The sequence below is a fragment of the Talpa europaea genome (assembly GCF_964194135.1).
Source record: "Talpa europaea genome assembly, chromosome: 13".
NCBI classification, from domain to species: Eukaryota; Metazoa; Chordata; class Mammalia; order Eulipotyphla; family Talpidae; genus Talpa; species Talpa europaea.
Window position 1 is genome coordinate 7284331 of NC_140080.1, and position 17990 is coordinate 7302320.

General features: G+C 47.3%; 1 protein-coding gene across 1 annotated transcript in view; it reads left to right on the top strand.

Annotated features, from left to right (window-relative positions):
- Positions 1-1063: 1063 nt before the first annotated feature.
- Positions 1064-17990, top strand: part of ALPK1 (alpha kinase 1) — a gene marked incomplete at both ends in the record, with an annotated part of 48066 nt that continues 31139 nt past the window's right edge. The window contains 2 exons of the mRNA XM_084251997.1: positions 1064-1184; positions 4847-5001. Of these exons, the coding sequence (XP_084108123.1) occupies positions 1064-1184; positions 4847-5001 (276 nt within the window). The remainder of the gene's footprint in view (positions 1185-4846; positions 5002-17990) is intronic.

Genomic DNA, 17990 nt, shown 5'->3' on the forward strand with positions numbered 1-17990 from the left:
AATAGGGGAGAAATGGTTTGCTGCTATTTCAAATTCAAAACCAATTTCTTGCAGTGAGGCCTTTGGGTGGTGGAGGGCATTTTTTATTATTTGCAATCATTACTTCTTTGCATGGATAGGGAGGAGGCGGATTAGCACCATCCATATTTATTTTATTTTATTCCCTTTCAGATTTCTCTTGCTTTGAGAGCCCTTCAAGGGTGTCTAAAGCAGACAGCAGCTTCTCTCTCCTGGCAAACTCAGAAAGAATTTCTGTGCTTGTCTATTCACTAAGAAGCAAAAAAGATGTATTATACAAGTAACTTTTGGATATTTTTTTGCCAGGTATTTTTGTGTTCTCAATAAGACATTTTGTTGTTGAAATCCCCTGAATAGCAGGTGACGGTTTACTGATATTCACATAGGAAATATCTCAGGGGCATGTATGTTCATGGTAAAATAAGTAAACCATACACCCATATGATAGATCTAGAAATTGGGTTTCTGGGATATCATTTCTCTATTTTGTTTAACAGTGTGCCTGGCTGTGAAGTGCTTTAAATTTGGCATCTGTCATTGCCTAGCTTGGCCCAAATTATATGATGCTAAATGCCATGGAGAATACGACACGGGGACAATCAGCGTGGGTGATGAGAGCAGCAAGTGTGGGACCCAGAGGCACCAGCGGGACGTGTGTGGGAGACATAAATCACAGGGTATATTCATTTCCCTTGACTCCCTGTGAGCCCATAGGCCCCACCATGGAGAAGCAAGGTCTCCCGTGCACTCTGCTGCCTTCGAGAAGCTGCTCATCCCAACCCGGCCTGCAGTCACTTCACATAATCCCCTAATCAAGTCCTCGGGGGCTGCCATGTATTTTCATGCATTCGTCCTATTATCCCTCCCTGTTTGAGACTCACGGATAATTGATGATGCTTCAGTTAATCATCTTTTCCCTTCTTTGTTCACCAGGTACCTCAAGCTTTGAAGGGGTCCTTTTATTGAGAATCGATGTCTTCTTCTAGGTAATTGATCACCGTACACCCAGGGACACCCAGCTCATCGTGCAGAGAGGGTAATCATCATGAATAATCAAAAGGCTGTGGCCGCACGGCTGCAGGAGTGCAAGCGGGTGCTGGACCAGCTCTTGTTGGAGGCGTCAGCTGTGTCAGAAGAGGACGAGAGCCAGGACCAGCGGTGCAGAGGTGAGGTCCTGGCGGAGGCGCCGGGGCGTAGGGGACCCAGCAGGCTCGCCCTCCTCTCCCCTGCCCGGACAACACGTTCCCATCTCTGCCCTATTTTTCTTCTCTTGGCAGATGACCACCGAGAGATGAGTGGATTTCTGGGGCATGAATGGGACACGGGCTGCAGGTGGATGGGCCGGGGAGGAAGCCCACTTTGTTGTAGTGAATTGCTGTCAGTTCTAATTTTAGGCTTCAGTAAACATGAGGCTACAAGAAACAGTTTAGTTCAAGAAGAACAAAGGGTCCAAGTGGGCTGGTGCACGTAAATTTCAATTAATAAAAAATTGAAGCAACTTCTGAATGGTCGCACATACTTTTTTTCATCCTAGGCTTTTGTGCCCACCAGGCACATAGACATCCACGCTTTCTGCAAACACGTCATCTCGTCAGCCCCCACTCCCTTTTTTTGATCATCAATACAATTCTTCTGCCAAATTCACATGCCGTTTGTAAAATAAATCCACTCCTACTGATAAATGCTTCTTGCATCATTAGGAGGCAACATCATTAGGAGAACGTGGTTTCTGCTCATTTTCTAGACTCATTTGTGGTGGTTTCAATCACGAGGTCTAGAAACTGAAAGCTGTAGCTACCTTTGGAGAGGCAGCCTTCCTTCTTTAGATTTTTTTTTTTTTTTTAGCATTAGAATAAACTTTATTCTCAGGGGCTCTCAGAGGCTACCTGGTCTCTAACAGAACAGCAGGTACCCAGCTCAAGTGAGGGTCCCAGCTCTCCCCAGGGCATGCTGTTGCGCTCTGCTATTTCTGCTAAAGTCTGTCCTTTTCCTTTGTATCTTCAGCCCAAATTCCTTTAAGCCCTGTGTTCTCCCTGGTGAAGCCTCTGAGCCCTCAGTCAGGGAGCATTTTCTTCTTTTTCTTTCCAATTGCAGCAGAATGGGAGAAATAATCATTTTAGTTCCAGATAAGGCAAATCACTGCTGCAAAATCACTCAATTAGCTATGGCCCTTCAGGTAAGCTACTTGGGGAAGGAAGTGGTCAGAGAGGCAGGGGGTGCTCGCTGCGGCTCTGGTCTCTGTCCAATAAACCAGAGGCGAGGAAGCTCCAGGAGGAGCCTTTCGTCATGGCAGCTCGGCCCGAACGCCCTGCCCCGGCGCCATCGGATGCCACAGTCCTTCCCTTACCTGGTGGTGTCTGGCAGGTGTGGCCACCAGTGTTGTCACCTGCGTGTGCTCCAAGGGAAAGGCGACTTCTGGGACGGAGTGAGCTGGCTGACTCTCACGCTACACTGGCTTTTTATTCTCCTCTGCTCCGGTCCCTTTTTTTCCCTCTGAAATTGTCCTTGACAGCGCAGGTGACTCGCCCGAGCAATCTCCAGAGAGAAAGAACTGAAACCCAATCGGAAGGATATTTTTTAGCTGTATTTTGGAGATGTCTTTTCCTTTGGTGTGCCCCATGACTCTCCACGCTCCGGCAAGTGTGTAGAGGCAGGGTGGGGTAGAGGGGGCGAAAGGAGCCCCAGAGAGTGGATGCTCTTCCCTAGCATGGAGAAGTTTGAAAATATTTAAGTGATTCTGTGCCAAAGTATGGTGGAGTTCTGTGCATCCAGAAATCACACTTCTGTTGTCATTTCATTACACCTGGACTTCTGGGCTTGTCACTTGTGGCAGATAATATAGTAGTTGCCTGAGGCACTTTTGAGAGTGAAAGGGACTTTGATAAGTACACGCGGACAAGCAAACAGGACAGAAAAGTCACCCCATTCCTAACTGTTTTTTAGTGTTTAGGATAATTCCTCTGTGTGTACAGTGGATCCATTTTCAGAGCATGAAATGTCATTGGAGTAACAGGGCAGGCTTTCTAGCAGACTCTGACCCGAATCCCAATGCTCTGCTGTTCCTGGGGGATGCTATGGCCCAGGCCCCCCCCCCCCCAAGTTCTGGGTTGCTGAGTCAGGGCAGTGATTTGTAAGTGCCATTTGTAATGTTCCTCAGGGCTCATTCTGGATCATTCATTGGTGAGGCACGTCTGCCGTCCCCTCAGGAGGCTGCCTCTCATTTGCCCAGGTGGTGTCGAGGACACAAAAAGGCATCGTGGGCCAAGGCAGAGTTTCATCTTCTTCTTTTTCTTATTTTTGTTTTTCATTCTCTCTATCATAACTCTTTCGCCCCAGTTAGCTTGTCTCCTGTAGACTTGCGACCCATCCTTCTTTTACCCATCACGTTGTGTTTGACAAAAATGCTTCTGCCTTGGGGCGCCCACTCCAGTGGGCAGGATAGATGGGGTTACAAAGCAGCAGGTTGCAGGCTGGAAGGGGCGGGCACCTGTAGGTCCTGGTGACCAATGAGACGTGGCAAAGTTTGCATTGAATGCCGAGGTCAGTAGGCCTGAGCTTGACCATGAAGGGAAGGGAGGGCAATTCAGACAGGAGGACAGGATGTGTAAAACCATTAGAGAAACATCTGCAGGGCAATGGTCTGGCCCACCATGCTTTTATAAAATGGAGGTCAGTGATATGGCAGACGGAGTGCTCAGAGAGATTGGAAATAGCCATTTGGGTAAGGAAGAGCGGGCAGTAGATTTTGCATTCACAGAATTTAACTGCCAAATGGGTTCCGGGGGGATGAGAGAGTGAGAAGTCTAGATTAGAGCGAAAAGGCTAGTTGTCAGCGAATGGTAGTGACCTTCATCAAACTAGGTAATTGAGGGGGAAACAGATTTAGGGAAAGGGTGATGAGTTCAGTTTTGGGATAACTTGATCCCGAAGTGTCTGCAAGACACGTGCCTAGATTGACAGCTGGCACTCAGATAAATGGGTCCATCTTCCCTTATCCAGACCTTAGAGTCCCATATGCTCCAAGTTCCATATTTTTCACATGTTGGGAAGGTTCTGTCAGCCACATTCAACTTGGGCAGAAGCAGGCAGTGTCCATTGTCAAACACTGAAATGTTTGCAGCAAAACTTTTGACTGATCTCGGAGAATAAACAAGACTATATTCTGTAGTCACTTCAAGTCTGATTTGGGTGCCAAAGTTAAGAAAAGTCCTAGTTCAGAGCATTTTGTGTTTCCAAAGTTTGGAAGAGAGAACATGGACTCTGGAGTTAGGTTGGTGACCACAGAGAGAGCGACCGTATCTCTCTTACTAATGTGAAACAGGACCATCTCACGGAAAACTGGTACCAACCCAAACTGCATTTGGGTTTTTTGTATCCGTCGTCTACTGTCAGGTGTAGCCCACAGTGAAAGTTGCAGGCGAGGTGAGGTCTCAGAAGGAAGAAGTTGTACAAATGGGCTTTTGCATAACCAGCCACCCAGCCCCTCATCCACCCCACCTCTGTTCCTTTCTCATTTTACAGGGGAAATAATATTTCCTTCATTCCTTTCTCTGCTTCTTCATGCAGAGATAGTCCCTGGTGTTTACTTCCTGCTAAAACCCTTTCTTAATGCCTGACTACCCCAGTTTACCTGTAGGGCAAAGTAGGCCCGGGCCACCCCTGACAGATAGCTTCTCACTATTATTCTCTGAGTCAGAGCCACAGCTTAGACCCGCCAGCAACAGGTAGGAGCCTTTCTTTGGCCCCTGGGGTGCTTCATCATAACATTGGCACCTCAGCAGCCTTTTCTTTGACTGCCATTTCCTTACCTGCACTTTGACCTTTTCAGCGTCACTCCCCAGCGAGTTAAGGACCCTGATCCAGGAGGCAAAGGAAATGAAGTGGCCCTTCGTGCCTGAGAAGTGGCAGTACAAAGAGGCCGTGGGCCCAGAGGACAAAACAAACCTGCAGGACGTGATCGGCGCCGGGCTGCAACAGTTGCTGGTAGGGAGGCCACCTGTTCCTCTGTCACCCCCAGTGAGGCATGTGGGCCCCTAAGTGATCTCACAGATTAAATTTCTTGCAGGCAGAAGACAGCCCTTGCCTTATGGGCAGCGCTGCCAGATTGACTAATGTGGGGAAAGGCTTTTACAAAAGTGTTGCTTGCCCATGGCCCTTCTGCTGGAAAGCTGAGTCCAGGACAAGTGAGGAAGGGTGGTCGCTGGGTCGATGAGAGCCTCTGCACCTGTAGCCTGGAGTGGCAGAGTAGGAGTCCTTATTGCATGCCCCAGAGGATTTTTTTTTTAAGATTTATTTATTTATGCATACAAGAGCTGGGGTGCAGGCCAGACATGCGGGGCGGGGGGGATGAGAGGATTCACCAGAGACAGAGTGGGGAACAGAACAGACAGATGTAATGAAATACACTGCTGAGGGGAGCAGCAAGTGACACAGCAGAGGTCTGTTGTGCCATGTGGGTAGCTCCCTGGACGGCCGGGATCGAACTCATGGATATCTTCACAGTGCTGTGCTTAATCCCTTGCACCACAAGGGCGGGCCCCCAGAGGATGTTTTTGTAATGGCACCTTGCAAAAGCTAGGCGGCTGTGAAAAATGAATTCACCGCCATGTCACCCATGTGACTTGCTCTCTAAGCTGTTGACTGTCTCCTCGTGATCGGGCTGTTCAGGAAGCATCAAATCAAAGTCACTGACATGCTTTTTCCTCACCTCACTTGCTGGAAATTGCTCGAGTGGGTCCCTCCATCCCAGGCAGGAGAGTCTCAAGAAACAGCACAAGACCTCGGGGCTGAGCTCATTTGGTAGCACTGTTTTCCACCTGCATTCTCGTACGTGACTACCAGGGGAGTCCATGAACTTGTATTTTTTTCTCACATAAAAATACATATTTGTCTGGAGATCCAGCATTACAAGTGATGACAGTGGGGCGGGTATTTTATCGCTTTACATAAGATTTGTTTTGAGCCTCTCCAAATCAATGTCTAGCATTGTCTTTCCTGATCAAAACGAAGAAGGGAAAGACCCTCTTCTCTACCCACACAACAGCTTCCTTGGGGACTTCGTAGACTTAATAGCAGGCCCGCCCCATTCCCACCTCCCAGACAAGCAGACCAGAGTTAAGCAACCGGGGCTGCAGGCCAAGCTCAGCGAGTACTTGGAAAGAATTCAGAGGTGAGCGAGCGGGGTTAGGAGAGCGTGCTTGGGGCGAGTGGGGGTCGTGGGCCCAACAGGGCCGCGTTGTGTGTCCCTGCAGAGCCTCGCTGTGCTGCGCGGGCACGGTCAAGTCCTGAGACCAGCGCACAGGCTCTGTTGCCTTTGTCACCCCCCAGTTACAAGTGAAGAAATGAAGGCGCAAGCCCATGAACTGGCTCGGGGAACAGGCCAGGGAGTGGCGTGTTGTGACTGAGTTCCATCCTCTGTCCCGCTGCAGCTCCCCCGGGGGAGGCTCAGGCGAGGACCTGGCAGCCCAGGTGGAGGACCTAGATGCGGGCTGTCGGCTGGTGCCCAGCAGAGGGAGGGGCTCTGAGGGAGGGGCTCTGTGTCTCTGCTGCCTGGCACTGACCCCCGGCCACGTAGGGTCTTGAGCCCTTGACGAGTGGCGAGGAAGATGGAAGTATTGAACTGAGTATTTAGTTTTATTTACTTTTTGCAACCACTGTCCATGGGAACAGCCATGGCTACTCCTGGGTCAGGCAGGGAGGCTCTGTAGCACTAGTGTCACTGGACACTTGTTGGAAATTCAGACCCCTGGGGCCCATCTTTGTCTTGCCGGCCCCAGCCTGGGGCGTGGGGGCGGCTGTCAGGATGGGAGGGCCACGCGGCCCTCCGGACGACCCTGGAGCACGCGGAGTTTGGGCAGCCATGTGCTAAAGAGGACAGCAGGAAGCGAGGTGGAGAGGGGCAGACAGCTGGGCGGGGCGGCGGAGAAGGAGCAAGGCCAGGGGCAAAGAGACCCCAGCGTGAAGGTTGTAGGAGACCAAGCAGAGAGAAACCTCTTCCCCTCAATTCTGGGCACTGGACCTTTGTCAGGAGCCAAGTCCCCAAGAGCCTGTGGTGGTTTCACTTGCTTGGAGAGCCCGGTGTGACCTGCCCGCCGGCCTGGGAGAACTTGCCAGAGCTTCCACAGAAGGCAAGAACCGGACTCGTCCCCGGGACCTTTGGCCTTTGAAGGTCCCTCTGAATTCCCAGAGATGGAGTGGCAGCCATCCCGTCCCCAGGGCTTTGCTTCTCTCCTTCCATCCCGCCATTTCCAGCTCACTGCTTTCAAAGCTGCGTCCGCGTCACTCTCCTGGCTGAAAATCTGAAGTGGCGTCTGCAAAAACTTCTGAGTACCTTTGGGGGTCAGCGTCAGCTGGGAGACAAGCTGCTCGTAGGTTAGATATTTTTAAGGGTGCCTTCATTTTTCCTCGTGCTCCCCTCTATTTATGGCACAGAGGTCACGCCTCTGGAGGCAGAGAGAGGCAAGGAATTTGTGCCCAGATCACAGCGGTGCTCAGCGGCTCGGGAATCAGCCCATTAGGCTTGCTGGAGCCCCTAATGTGTTTAACCTGGGAGCTTTTTGAACTCTGAGCATCATTCTCTTTAGCTTACCCAGCAAGCCATAAATTAAGCAACCACACCTCCTTAAGGCTCTTAGGATGCTTTCCTATTGTGTCGCACCCCAAGTGCACAATCACTAAACCACTCTGTTTTGTAAATACGAGAACTATAGCCCCGAGAGACAGGCTCTTCTGAGCCCCGGCTGCTTTGCACATCTCAGCGTGTTAAAAGTATCCCGAGTAAACGCCGTGGTTTGTTTTGCCCCCCTTCTGCTGTGTCTCAATATTGGGCTTTACTGAAGAGGGGTGCCCCGGCTTTTAGCACTGACCAATCTCAAAAATCTGTTCTGACATCATAGTAGCTAAAGGCTGCTGAGTTCGTCTTTTCGGTGATGGGCTCTCTCCTTACGGTTTTTTCATAAATTATTATTTTTTTAAATCTGGAAACAAATCCTTCCCATACAAACTTTCCCCTTCGTCTTGAGAATTTGCATTATATTTGGAGTGTGAACACGGCGTCCTTAAGTTAATTCCACCAGATCTAGGTTAAACATAGACTCTATAGGGAAAAAGTAAGTCAGCCACAACTGTTTTCCCGGAGCTCCTGAGTTGGTGGCATCAGGGATGGTTAATAATGTGACTCTCTCGGGCTGAACTGAATCAGGAGAACTTGTGAGTGTTTTGTGCTCGGCTTTCTGTTCGCCACCGCCTTCCCGGCTCCTCCCTCCTGCTCCTCTCCTGTCCTCCTACCCCACCCCCAATGTTTTCTCTTTTGGTGTGTGGCCACAGACAGAAATTTATGGCCGGGGCCAACCTCCTTTACACGCCACACAAAGCTTGCCGACTTGAGAGAGTTCGTCCGCTCTCTCCCAGAAAAAACACCTGCAGGATGCACCCCAAGAACCTGGAGAGATGGGAGATTAATGTGCCTGTAATAGCTGGGCAGTGCTTTGGGTATTATGCCCTCTCCCCAGGTAGATGGGCCTTTTCCGAGATGATACCAATTATTTATTGCTGAAACATCTGTTGATAACTGCAGCTGCCCTTGTGAAACAAAGCCGATCGTGGGGTCACAGGCGGCAGGGACCTCAAATCCTACCTCATGCTAGTTTGAGACTATTCAGTCACACCCTCCAGTCCATGGGTTACCATCATCCTCAATGTCTCATCATGCCACAGAAAATACTTTGTAAACACTGCCCTGCCCTGCCCTACGGGCTTTGAAGTATTATTTCATCTTCATTGGTAATTTATATTCCAGGGCCATTGTGCTGTGAAAAAGAGCGGGGAACCTTTTTTGTTTTGCATTTAATTGTCTATCGCCTGACACTTTGACCTGTATTATTAGTATTAGTTAGAAAAAGGATTTTCTCCCTCTCTGATTTAAAAATAAAATTTCAAGGGAAAGTCAGCACTCCTTCAGTGCTTTTCACTCAAAACAATGTTTACACTCTCGGAGGGAAAGATGAAACGCACAAGCAATTTTTTTCAAGTGTCGGCGAAGGGCATTTCAGGTTTTGAAAGAGAACAGTAAGGCACTTATAAATATCATTCAGCAAAAGCTTTGATGGATTTTTTCAAAAAGTATTGAAGGCGTTTAGAGTCAGCGCCTGCTTAGCTGGAGTTTCTGCGGGCGCAGGGAGTTCCCCTGTGGAAATCTTGCTGCTGAGATGCTCGGGGATGGAGGGGGCAGGCAGCCTTGTGTGGAGGCCCCTGTGGTCATTTTTTCACTTGCCACGGAACAGAATGAGTGCTGTGCAATTTAAAAAACAGGAAAATTAAGTTTTTAAAGTAGAAATAAAGATCACGATTGTATTTGCACGTCTGTGGCAGTCGGGGCTGCAGGATGAGCTGTTGATGAGCTGAGGTTTTACGCATCTGTTCCCTGTAGATTTGGAGGTCCTGGTATTGGGGGGGGGTGACTGGACCCTCCTCTTCCCTGTGTGAACCTGGACCCGCTGAGTTCTCTTACAAGGAGGCCCAGGGACCTTTTTAATATTTTGACGAAAGCACAGTCTATGGTGATGAAGCAACCTCAGAATAAAGGTATATTTTCCATTTTCTTTTCAACTTTACCACCATGAAAATTGTTAAATGAATAGACCTTGATCATAAATATTTTTGGAAAGACCTCTATCACCTTCTGGCGATTTGAACAAAGATCACAAGAAATCGGTGTTTAGTTATTTTCGTTTCTTTTAAGATTTTTTTTTTATTTATTTATGAAAGAGCTGGGGTACAGGCCAGAGGCGTGGGACGGTGAGAGGATTCACCAGAGACAGAGCGGGGTGCAAAACAAGCGGACTGACGAAATACACTGCTGAGAGGAGCAGTGGGTGAGACAGGAGAGGTCTGCCGCGCCATGTGGGTATCTCCCTGGCTGGTCGGGAAGCGAACCTGTGCTGCAGAGTCTGTGGACTGCTTCACAGTCTGGCATTCAACCTGCTGTGCAATCACAGAGGCCCAGTGTTTAGTTATTTTCCTATGTTATGATAGGTGAAAACCTTTGTGGATGAGTATAGTTTGATAACTCTAACTTCCAGGAAATTTTTTTCACTAATATGTCCTGTCAGACCATCGTGGTACCTTTAACTTGCTGATATTTTTACTTTTTAACTACTTAAACCACTTGAGGATCAAAAATTCAAACATGAACATGAATAATGTAAGAATGGTCATTACAATAATGCATTTAAAATGTCTATTGTGGTTGATGTAGGAGAGAGCATTAAAAGGGTCTTTAGTAAAAGATAAGTAAAATATGAATTTGCTAGGAAATAAAATGTCAAGTCAAAGAAAAATAAGTAGTGCGAGGACTAAGTAAGAGGGTGAAGCTCAATCCAGGGGGACCATCAAAGTCACCCCTGAATAAGCTATGGGTTAATAGATATTTTTAAAACTAACTGAAAATCCACTTATCTCAGGTCTGAGTTTTCCTATGAAAGAAGAATTCAAAAGCAGTAGAGATGCTGTTTGAGTTAGGATTCTTTTAGCAACTGATTTTCTCGAATGAGGTTTTTACCTGTAACTGTGTGTGGTAGGACCTTAGTAGCTGAGAACTTTTTCATCAGAATGTGAGAGGCAAAGTAAAGGTAAACTGTATTCTTGTGTTCATTCAGCAATTTTTTAAAATTTATTTATTTATGCATACAAGAGCTGGGTTACAAGTCAGAGGTGCAGGGGGTGAGAGAATTCACCTGAGACAGAGTGGGGAGAAGAACAGGTGGACCTACTGAAATACACTGCTGAGGGGAGCAGCGGGTGAGACAGGAGAGGTCTGCTGTGCCATGTGGGTAAGCTCCCTGGCTGGCAGGGGATTGAACTCGAGCTCCGGTGGCCGGCGATAGCTTGATAGTGCTGTGTCTTTAACTTCTGTCCCTCCAAAGAGGCCCTCATTCAGCAAAATCTTATAGAGTGTTCCCACCTGCGAGACAGTTGACATAGAGCCTTGAGAGAGATGCAGAAGAAACAGAAGATCACGTTCTGGAAAACCTCCAGGATGGAGAATAGGACAGCCCCCAGGAAGGCCACCTCATATGGAGCAGGTTCATGTTCTTCCTGTTCTCACAACCACCCTTAAAGGGAGGTGTGATGATTCCCTCTCCTCAATTAGAAAATGATGCTCCAAGAATATATGCCGAAGGTCCAGATCTGCTGGTTCCCATCAGGGGTACAACGTGAGGTCATGTGGCTTTTAGAACGTAGGGCATTTCTGTCCTTGTTGGTGGAAGCCACTGCCCAGAGGATCCCAAGTGGCACCTAATCTTGCCCGAGTCATTTAGGGCCCTCAGGGCCTCTCCGTGATCTGAAAATGGCAGAGCTGGCTTAGAACGGACTGTTCCCGTCAAATGGCTGGTGTTCCTGACATTGCAATAAGCAATACATGTTTTGATGAGGTCCCCTGGGGAGGGTGCCAGATTGGGGGAATGAAGAGTTAGCCAGGATGGAGCTTCTTGAAGTCAGAGACGGAATAAATGGTTGAGAACAGCTGGATGTACGGGGTGGGTGCTGATGGCCACTTTCCAGCCTCAGTGACCTGGAGGACGGTGAGGCCATCACTTTAGATAGGAACCGGGGACCAGCAGCTGACATCTGAGCCTTGATATCCCCATGCATATGATCTGCCAAGGGCCTCAACCTCACGGTGGTCCTCTGCTCACCCCCAGCTGTGGTCCTCTTCTAGCTTCTATTGGGTGGTACCATGAGGCTTCTCCCCACTCCCCGGCCCCCCAGCACAAGCTAGAAACTTTAGAGTCATTCATACCACTTTCCTCTCCCTTGCCTGCTGCATGCACCCCATCACCAAGTCCAGCCAGTTCCAGTGTCTCATTGCCTCCCAAGTTCATCTCTGCCAACATCACTGCCGTTCCCCTAGCTCACTGACACCTCCCTGGGCTCCTGCTATTGCTTTCTGGGGCGTCTCTCACATTCACCCTGCTCAACTCCTCTATGCCCTTTATGCACACAGTGTTTTTTGCAAACTGCACATCCAGCCCTCACACTGCACGATGCTGGGAAGACAAAACTCCAGGGCAGGCTTCCAACCCTGTGAGGGGAGATCCTTCCCTCTGCTCCCCTTGTCTCCTCTCTCTGACCACATGGCTTCCTTCCAGCCCACGCTCTTGCGGTGCTTCCCCTGCACACAGCTCTTCTCCCTTCCTGAGACACTCCGCCCCCTCTTCTCTGCCTGATTAATTTCCATGCAGTGCCCACACCCCCACTCAGGTTGGTCTCCCTTCCCCTCCCTCTGCCCCCCGCAGTCCCATAACCTGTCCTCTGCCCCTCCTGTGAATGTGATTTGGCTTTTGCACTCAGAACAGAATTTATTAGAATAGACATTTTACATTTTCCAGTTATCAACATGTAAAACTTTATTTTCCTCTACTGAACACTATAGTTCTTTTAGGGGGACAAAAGGGAAACAAAAGGTTTAGCATCATCAAAAATAAATTTCATTTAATACGTGAGAAGTGAACGCTGAGAGAATGGGGCCCTCGGAGGACAAATATTAGTCCCCAGGCCTGTGTTTGTTCAGACCGTAAGGTAGAGTATGATTAAAATCACCAAGGATTTAAACCCTGCTCGAAAACTCTGCCAAAAACTGTCTTTTTAATACGGTACTTTCAAGTTTCAATGGGAGATAAATTAAAATGGTGACTTGTCCTTAAAATTCTACCAACGAAACTCCGGTTGCCACAGAATCAAGCATGCAAGCTATCCCTTTGATGCGGGCCCACCCAATGGCACGAATTTCGTATCTCCCCATAATGAGGCCCAAAGCCTGAGCCAAGTTTTGGGGGACTTGATCCAAGTAAGACAAGTGGGCAGTGCAACCCAGCTCCCCATGTAGAAAATGAGCAGGTTCAAGTGTTGGGCACAGAAATGATCAATCCTAGAGATAGGTTTATTCACTCGTGTAAGCAAGCACAAATAGCATTACCTCTCAAGTCATCTAGTTAAGTAAGTGAGGACCCTAAGCAAGAATATTATCTCTAGATATATATTTCTGTCTCTCTGATGCTGTTTATTTTAGGTTGAGCCAGGTGAAAAGTGGTGTCTTTGGTGTCCACAAGTGTCAAATAGTGGCACTCTCATTAAATTTGCTAGGACATGTTCTTCCAAACATAGTATCTTTTTTTTTTTTAAAGATTTATTTTATCTATATAAGAGCTGGGGCACAGTCCAGATGCGTGAGAGGGTGAGAGGATCCACCAGAGAGAGAGCAGGGAACAGAACAGGCAGACTGACTGAAATACACTGCTGAGGGGAGCGGCGGGCGAGTCAGGAGAGGTCTGTTGCACCATGTGGGTAGCTCTCTGGCTGGGGATCAAACTGGTGCTGCAGTGGCTGCTGTGAGCTTCACAGGTTGCGTCTTAACCCCTTGAGCCACCAAGGAGGCCTGAAAATATGATACCCATTTGTGTGGGGAGGTGGTTGGACCAGAGAGCCTTGCTGTGAAGGTGGCTGAGCTGGGCTGTGCCCCCAACTCCTGGAGCTGGCCATCAGCACTGCCCGGTGAGGAGTCACCTGCCCGTCTTTCTCACCCTCAAAGGCAGACACTAAAACCCTTTAAGCTCAACAAATTCATGGATCCTTGAAATGCGTTCTTTCTTTTTTTTAAGGATGAGTTTATACAGAGAGATTTGCATTGTCCTATAATCTATTCATTCTGAATCAGTTGTCCTTAATTTTTTTATTGTTCATCCTCAAAGCAAAAACTTTCCAGCAGGCACCCTGGTGCACATTTATTTAACAAACAATATGCATGCACTGAGCATTATAATGTCATGTATGTCTTAAAGCACCGCAATTTAAGAAGAAGACAAAGATTAAATGAATAATTTAAAATAGTTTTTTAAATAGCATTGTTAACATGGGAACCTTCTTATTCAGGCAAAGAGTGAATATGTTTAATTCATTTCAAAATCTTGGCTTAGCGCTAGCACTGTGCTTTGAAGATGTGTCTGGGGTAGTTTATTTCAGTACTTAGTTTAAATGACTGTAATGGTTGAAAAAATTATGCCTCCATGATATGTAGATGCAAATAAGAGAAGTCAGCTGTGATTATTAATTCATGCTACTCATATTTCCATCCATCCACCAGTTATGAAAAATCGCTTGTGGAAATTCAGCGAGTAAATTCCCATTCTCCTTAGCGTCAATTGTGTGTTTCAGCACATTCATCAAAAGATATTATTTTTTAACAAAGGACGTCCAAACCCATTCAAACCTTTCCTTGAGAAGATTTTTAAACAGCTTAAAAGTTCCTTATTTGTGTGAGCTTTCCTTTTTACATATGATAACGTTATTATTGGTATGAAAGTCACAATGATGAAAATGCTTCCAGCCCTTATTATCTGAAAAATATTTTCAAAATTTCTATTGGATCGGATCCCATTCTCAGCTATTGTCCTAAGAGAAAAGGCTGATGCTTTTGGAACCTTGGTCTGTTTATCAAAGGGAAATGTCTAAACTCTTTACATTTGACAGTTATTAAAAAAAAACTTTGCCTTGAAATTTTTTTAGTTTTTATCCCTCTTGTCATTTATTTCAGAATCTATGGTTTGTGATAGTAGACGTGTGAGTGCATTTAACTCATATATATGGACTGCGGTACAGTCAGCTGGAGGCAGTCCAGTGAGTGAGATCATCATCCACCCCTCCAGAATGCCTCCTCAGGTGCCACCTGCACCCAGTACCCATCTCACCTAGAGGCAAAGTAAGGGGCTGCTGTCCACCAACTATTTTGCGGGGGAGGGCTAGGAAATAGGTGTTAAAGCGCATGTAATTCTGATGCATGCTTTTAGCACCTCAGTTTTATGTTATTTTTTGTATTATTTTCTTATATCGTTGTTCATTTTTGTACAGTAATTGGCTTCTCCCCTCAGGTGTAGTCCCCATAGCTCTCCCACCACCACAGCACCCATGAACCATCACCATAGTCTGTTGTGTTCTTCCCACCCCTGTTTTGACCCCATCCCTTCTGTAGACCTCAGATCTATGGTCAGCTTGCAAGTTTTGTCTTTTTCTTGACCTTTTGTTTGGTTTCTCTCTATTCTGCACATAAGTGAAACCATCTGATGTTTATCTTCCTCTCTCTGACTTATTTTCCTGAGCATAATTCCTTCTAACTTCATCCATGTTGCTGCAAATGGCATGCATTTTTCTTTTTTGATTGCTGAGTAGTATTCCATTGTGTATGTATACCACATCTTCTTGATCAATCATCTGTTTTGGGACCTCTTGGTTGTTTCCATATCTTGGCTATTATAAATAGAGCTGGAATAAATATAGGAGTGTGGGTATCCTTTCACATTAGTGTTTTTGTGTTCTTTGGGTAGACTCCTAGAAGTGGAATCGCTGGATCATATGGTAGACCCATTTTTAGTGTTCTGAGGAACCTCCACACAGATTTCCATAGTGACTTGCTAGCCACCCACTTTTCAAAATGTTAGTAAAACTTAATTTCTTTATCACTGGCAAGCTTCAGTGGAACTCTTTTGAATTTTTCTTCTACTTTGAAACCCCAGTCACATTCCAGATCTCCCCTCAATTTGCTTCCAAAATAATGAGTATGCTTAATTGAGCAACTACTAATTGCCTGGAACTTTTCATATCGATTTTTATTTGTCTCAGTAATATATGTAGTAATAATACTTTGCATAAAGAAGCATGACCCTGAAAAGCATCAAAGCCCCACCTCTTTCCACTTTCCAGCTTTTCCCCCTTAAGTCTCTGGATGAGAATAATTTCAATAAATTGGCCTCTTTCCCATTAAGAGGTATAATCTGGCTCATTGTGAAAGTATTACCAACTCAGTTCTGGACCTTTATATATTTCTTCACCATGTAAAGGCTGGAAGCAAAGTATGTTGCTTTCATGCTTGTTGACAACTTCCCATTGTGCTGGGTGTGAGTTATTCCCGCTGACACCGTCTGTGAAATTGAAATCGCTGGACCTTCTGGAGTCATTGTCAGGTGGAACGTTAAAAGGCCTTAGGGGTCAGGCGTCACCTTCCTCTCAGTGACTCTCCCATTTTCTTACTTTGAGCACCAGAGTGTGACAACATCCCTTTGCTCTGTCTCAGGCCACAGCTTTACCTAATGGGCTTAAAATGCACTCACACTGTTAGGGCTTTAATGACTGAAGCCAGAGATTCCAGACCCTGCTGATGGCCTGATGGAATCAAGAGTATCTGGGGTGGGGGCATGTCTGTGTGTACAGGGAGTGAGGGGTGATCAGGGAGGGCCATCTGAGAATGGGAAAAAGAATGACTTCTTGAAAATATCTATTCCTCTGGGTAGTCCTGCTAGCAAAGAATCTGATTTAGTGCATCTCTACTGAGATCCAAGACCTGTGTTAGTAAATATCACCATTGATTCTCATGCATACCTATGTTGGTTTTTTTTCCCCAAGAATTACTCCTTTATTGTAGGATTTTAATTTATTTTTGCATGAAGAACTGGGGTGTAGGCCAGAAGTGCAGGGAGTGAGAGGACTCACCAGAGACAGAGTGGGGAGCAGAGTGGGGAGTAGTGTATCTACTGAAATACACTGCTAAGGGGAGCAGTGGGCGAGACAGGACAGGTCCGCTGCGCCATGTGGATCAGCTCCCTGGCCTGGGATGGAACTCAGGCTGCTTTGACCCATGTGGTGGTAGCGCTGAGACTAACCCCTTGGCCACTAGGGAGGCTCTAATGCATACCTGTATTTTAAAGATAGAGTTGACAGGCTGTATTGATGGATTGATGCAGAGTATGAGAGAAGGACACAAATTTGGAGTCAAAATCCTCAGTTTTCATCCAAAGCAAATGAAGGATGACTTGTCATTACCAAGAAGGAGATCACAGGGGAAGCAAATGTAGAAGAAAAAATAAAGAGTTGTGTTTTATTTTTTTTTAAAGATTTATTTATTTATTTATGCAAGCACTTGGTACACTCAAAAGCATGGGAGGGTGAGAGAATTCACCAAAGCCAGAGCGGGGAGCAGAGCAGAGCAGGCAGACTGATGAAGTACACTGCTGAGGGGAGCAGCGGGCAGCAGGAGAGGTCTGTGCGCCATGTGGGACCCTCGCCTGGCGGCCGGGGATTGAACCAGTGCTATAGAGGCTGCAGGCAGCTTTGCATCCCAGTGCTCAACCGCTGCACCACCAGGGGAGGCCCGTGTTTTTTTTTTAAGATTTATTTATTATGCATACAAGAGCTGGGGTACAGGCCAGAGGTGTTGGGGGGGTGGGGCGGTGAGAGGATTCACCAGAGACAGAGCTGGGAACAGAACAGGCAGATTGACTGAAATTCACTGCTGAGGGAAGCAGCGGGCGAGATAGGAGAGGTCTGCTGTGCCATGTGGGTAGCACAGGCCAGGAATCGAACTCATGCTGCAGAGGCTGCAGAGAGCTTCAAGGCTGCGTCTTAACCCTTGTGCCACCAGGGAGTTAGGGTTGTCCAAGGAGGTGGGGTGCATGGGTGCCTCAGGTGGGCTGCAGAGCAAGATCATTGGAGAAAAAGAGGCTTTGCAAGAGAGACCAGAGTGCAGAGCGAGTCATCAGTGTGGATGTTGAAATTGCCAAGAATGACTAAAGTTATCGCAATCCAGTTTGCGTCAGTCCAAGAATGACTGAAGTGACCATCGCAACCTGGAGTTCAGGAGAGGATCCAGGTGCAGGCCATGACTCCAGGGGAGGAGCCATGTGATTCACCAGGATCCTGGTTATGTGGTGGCCTGTTCCATACCATCTCCTCCGCCCCTCCCTCCCTCCCTCCCTCCCTCCCTCCCTCCCTCCCTCCCCCATGCTCTCCCTTCCTCTGTTTTTCTTTTCTTCTTTCCAGACATCCAGTTCCCTTTGCAGTAGGTTTGATCTTGACTTCCCAGCCTCCAGAACTCGGAAGGGGGGAAAGCAGAGAGAGGTGCTCCACAGAGCAGCCTTTAGGGATGG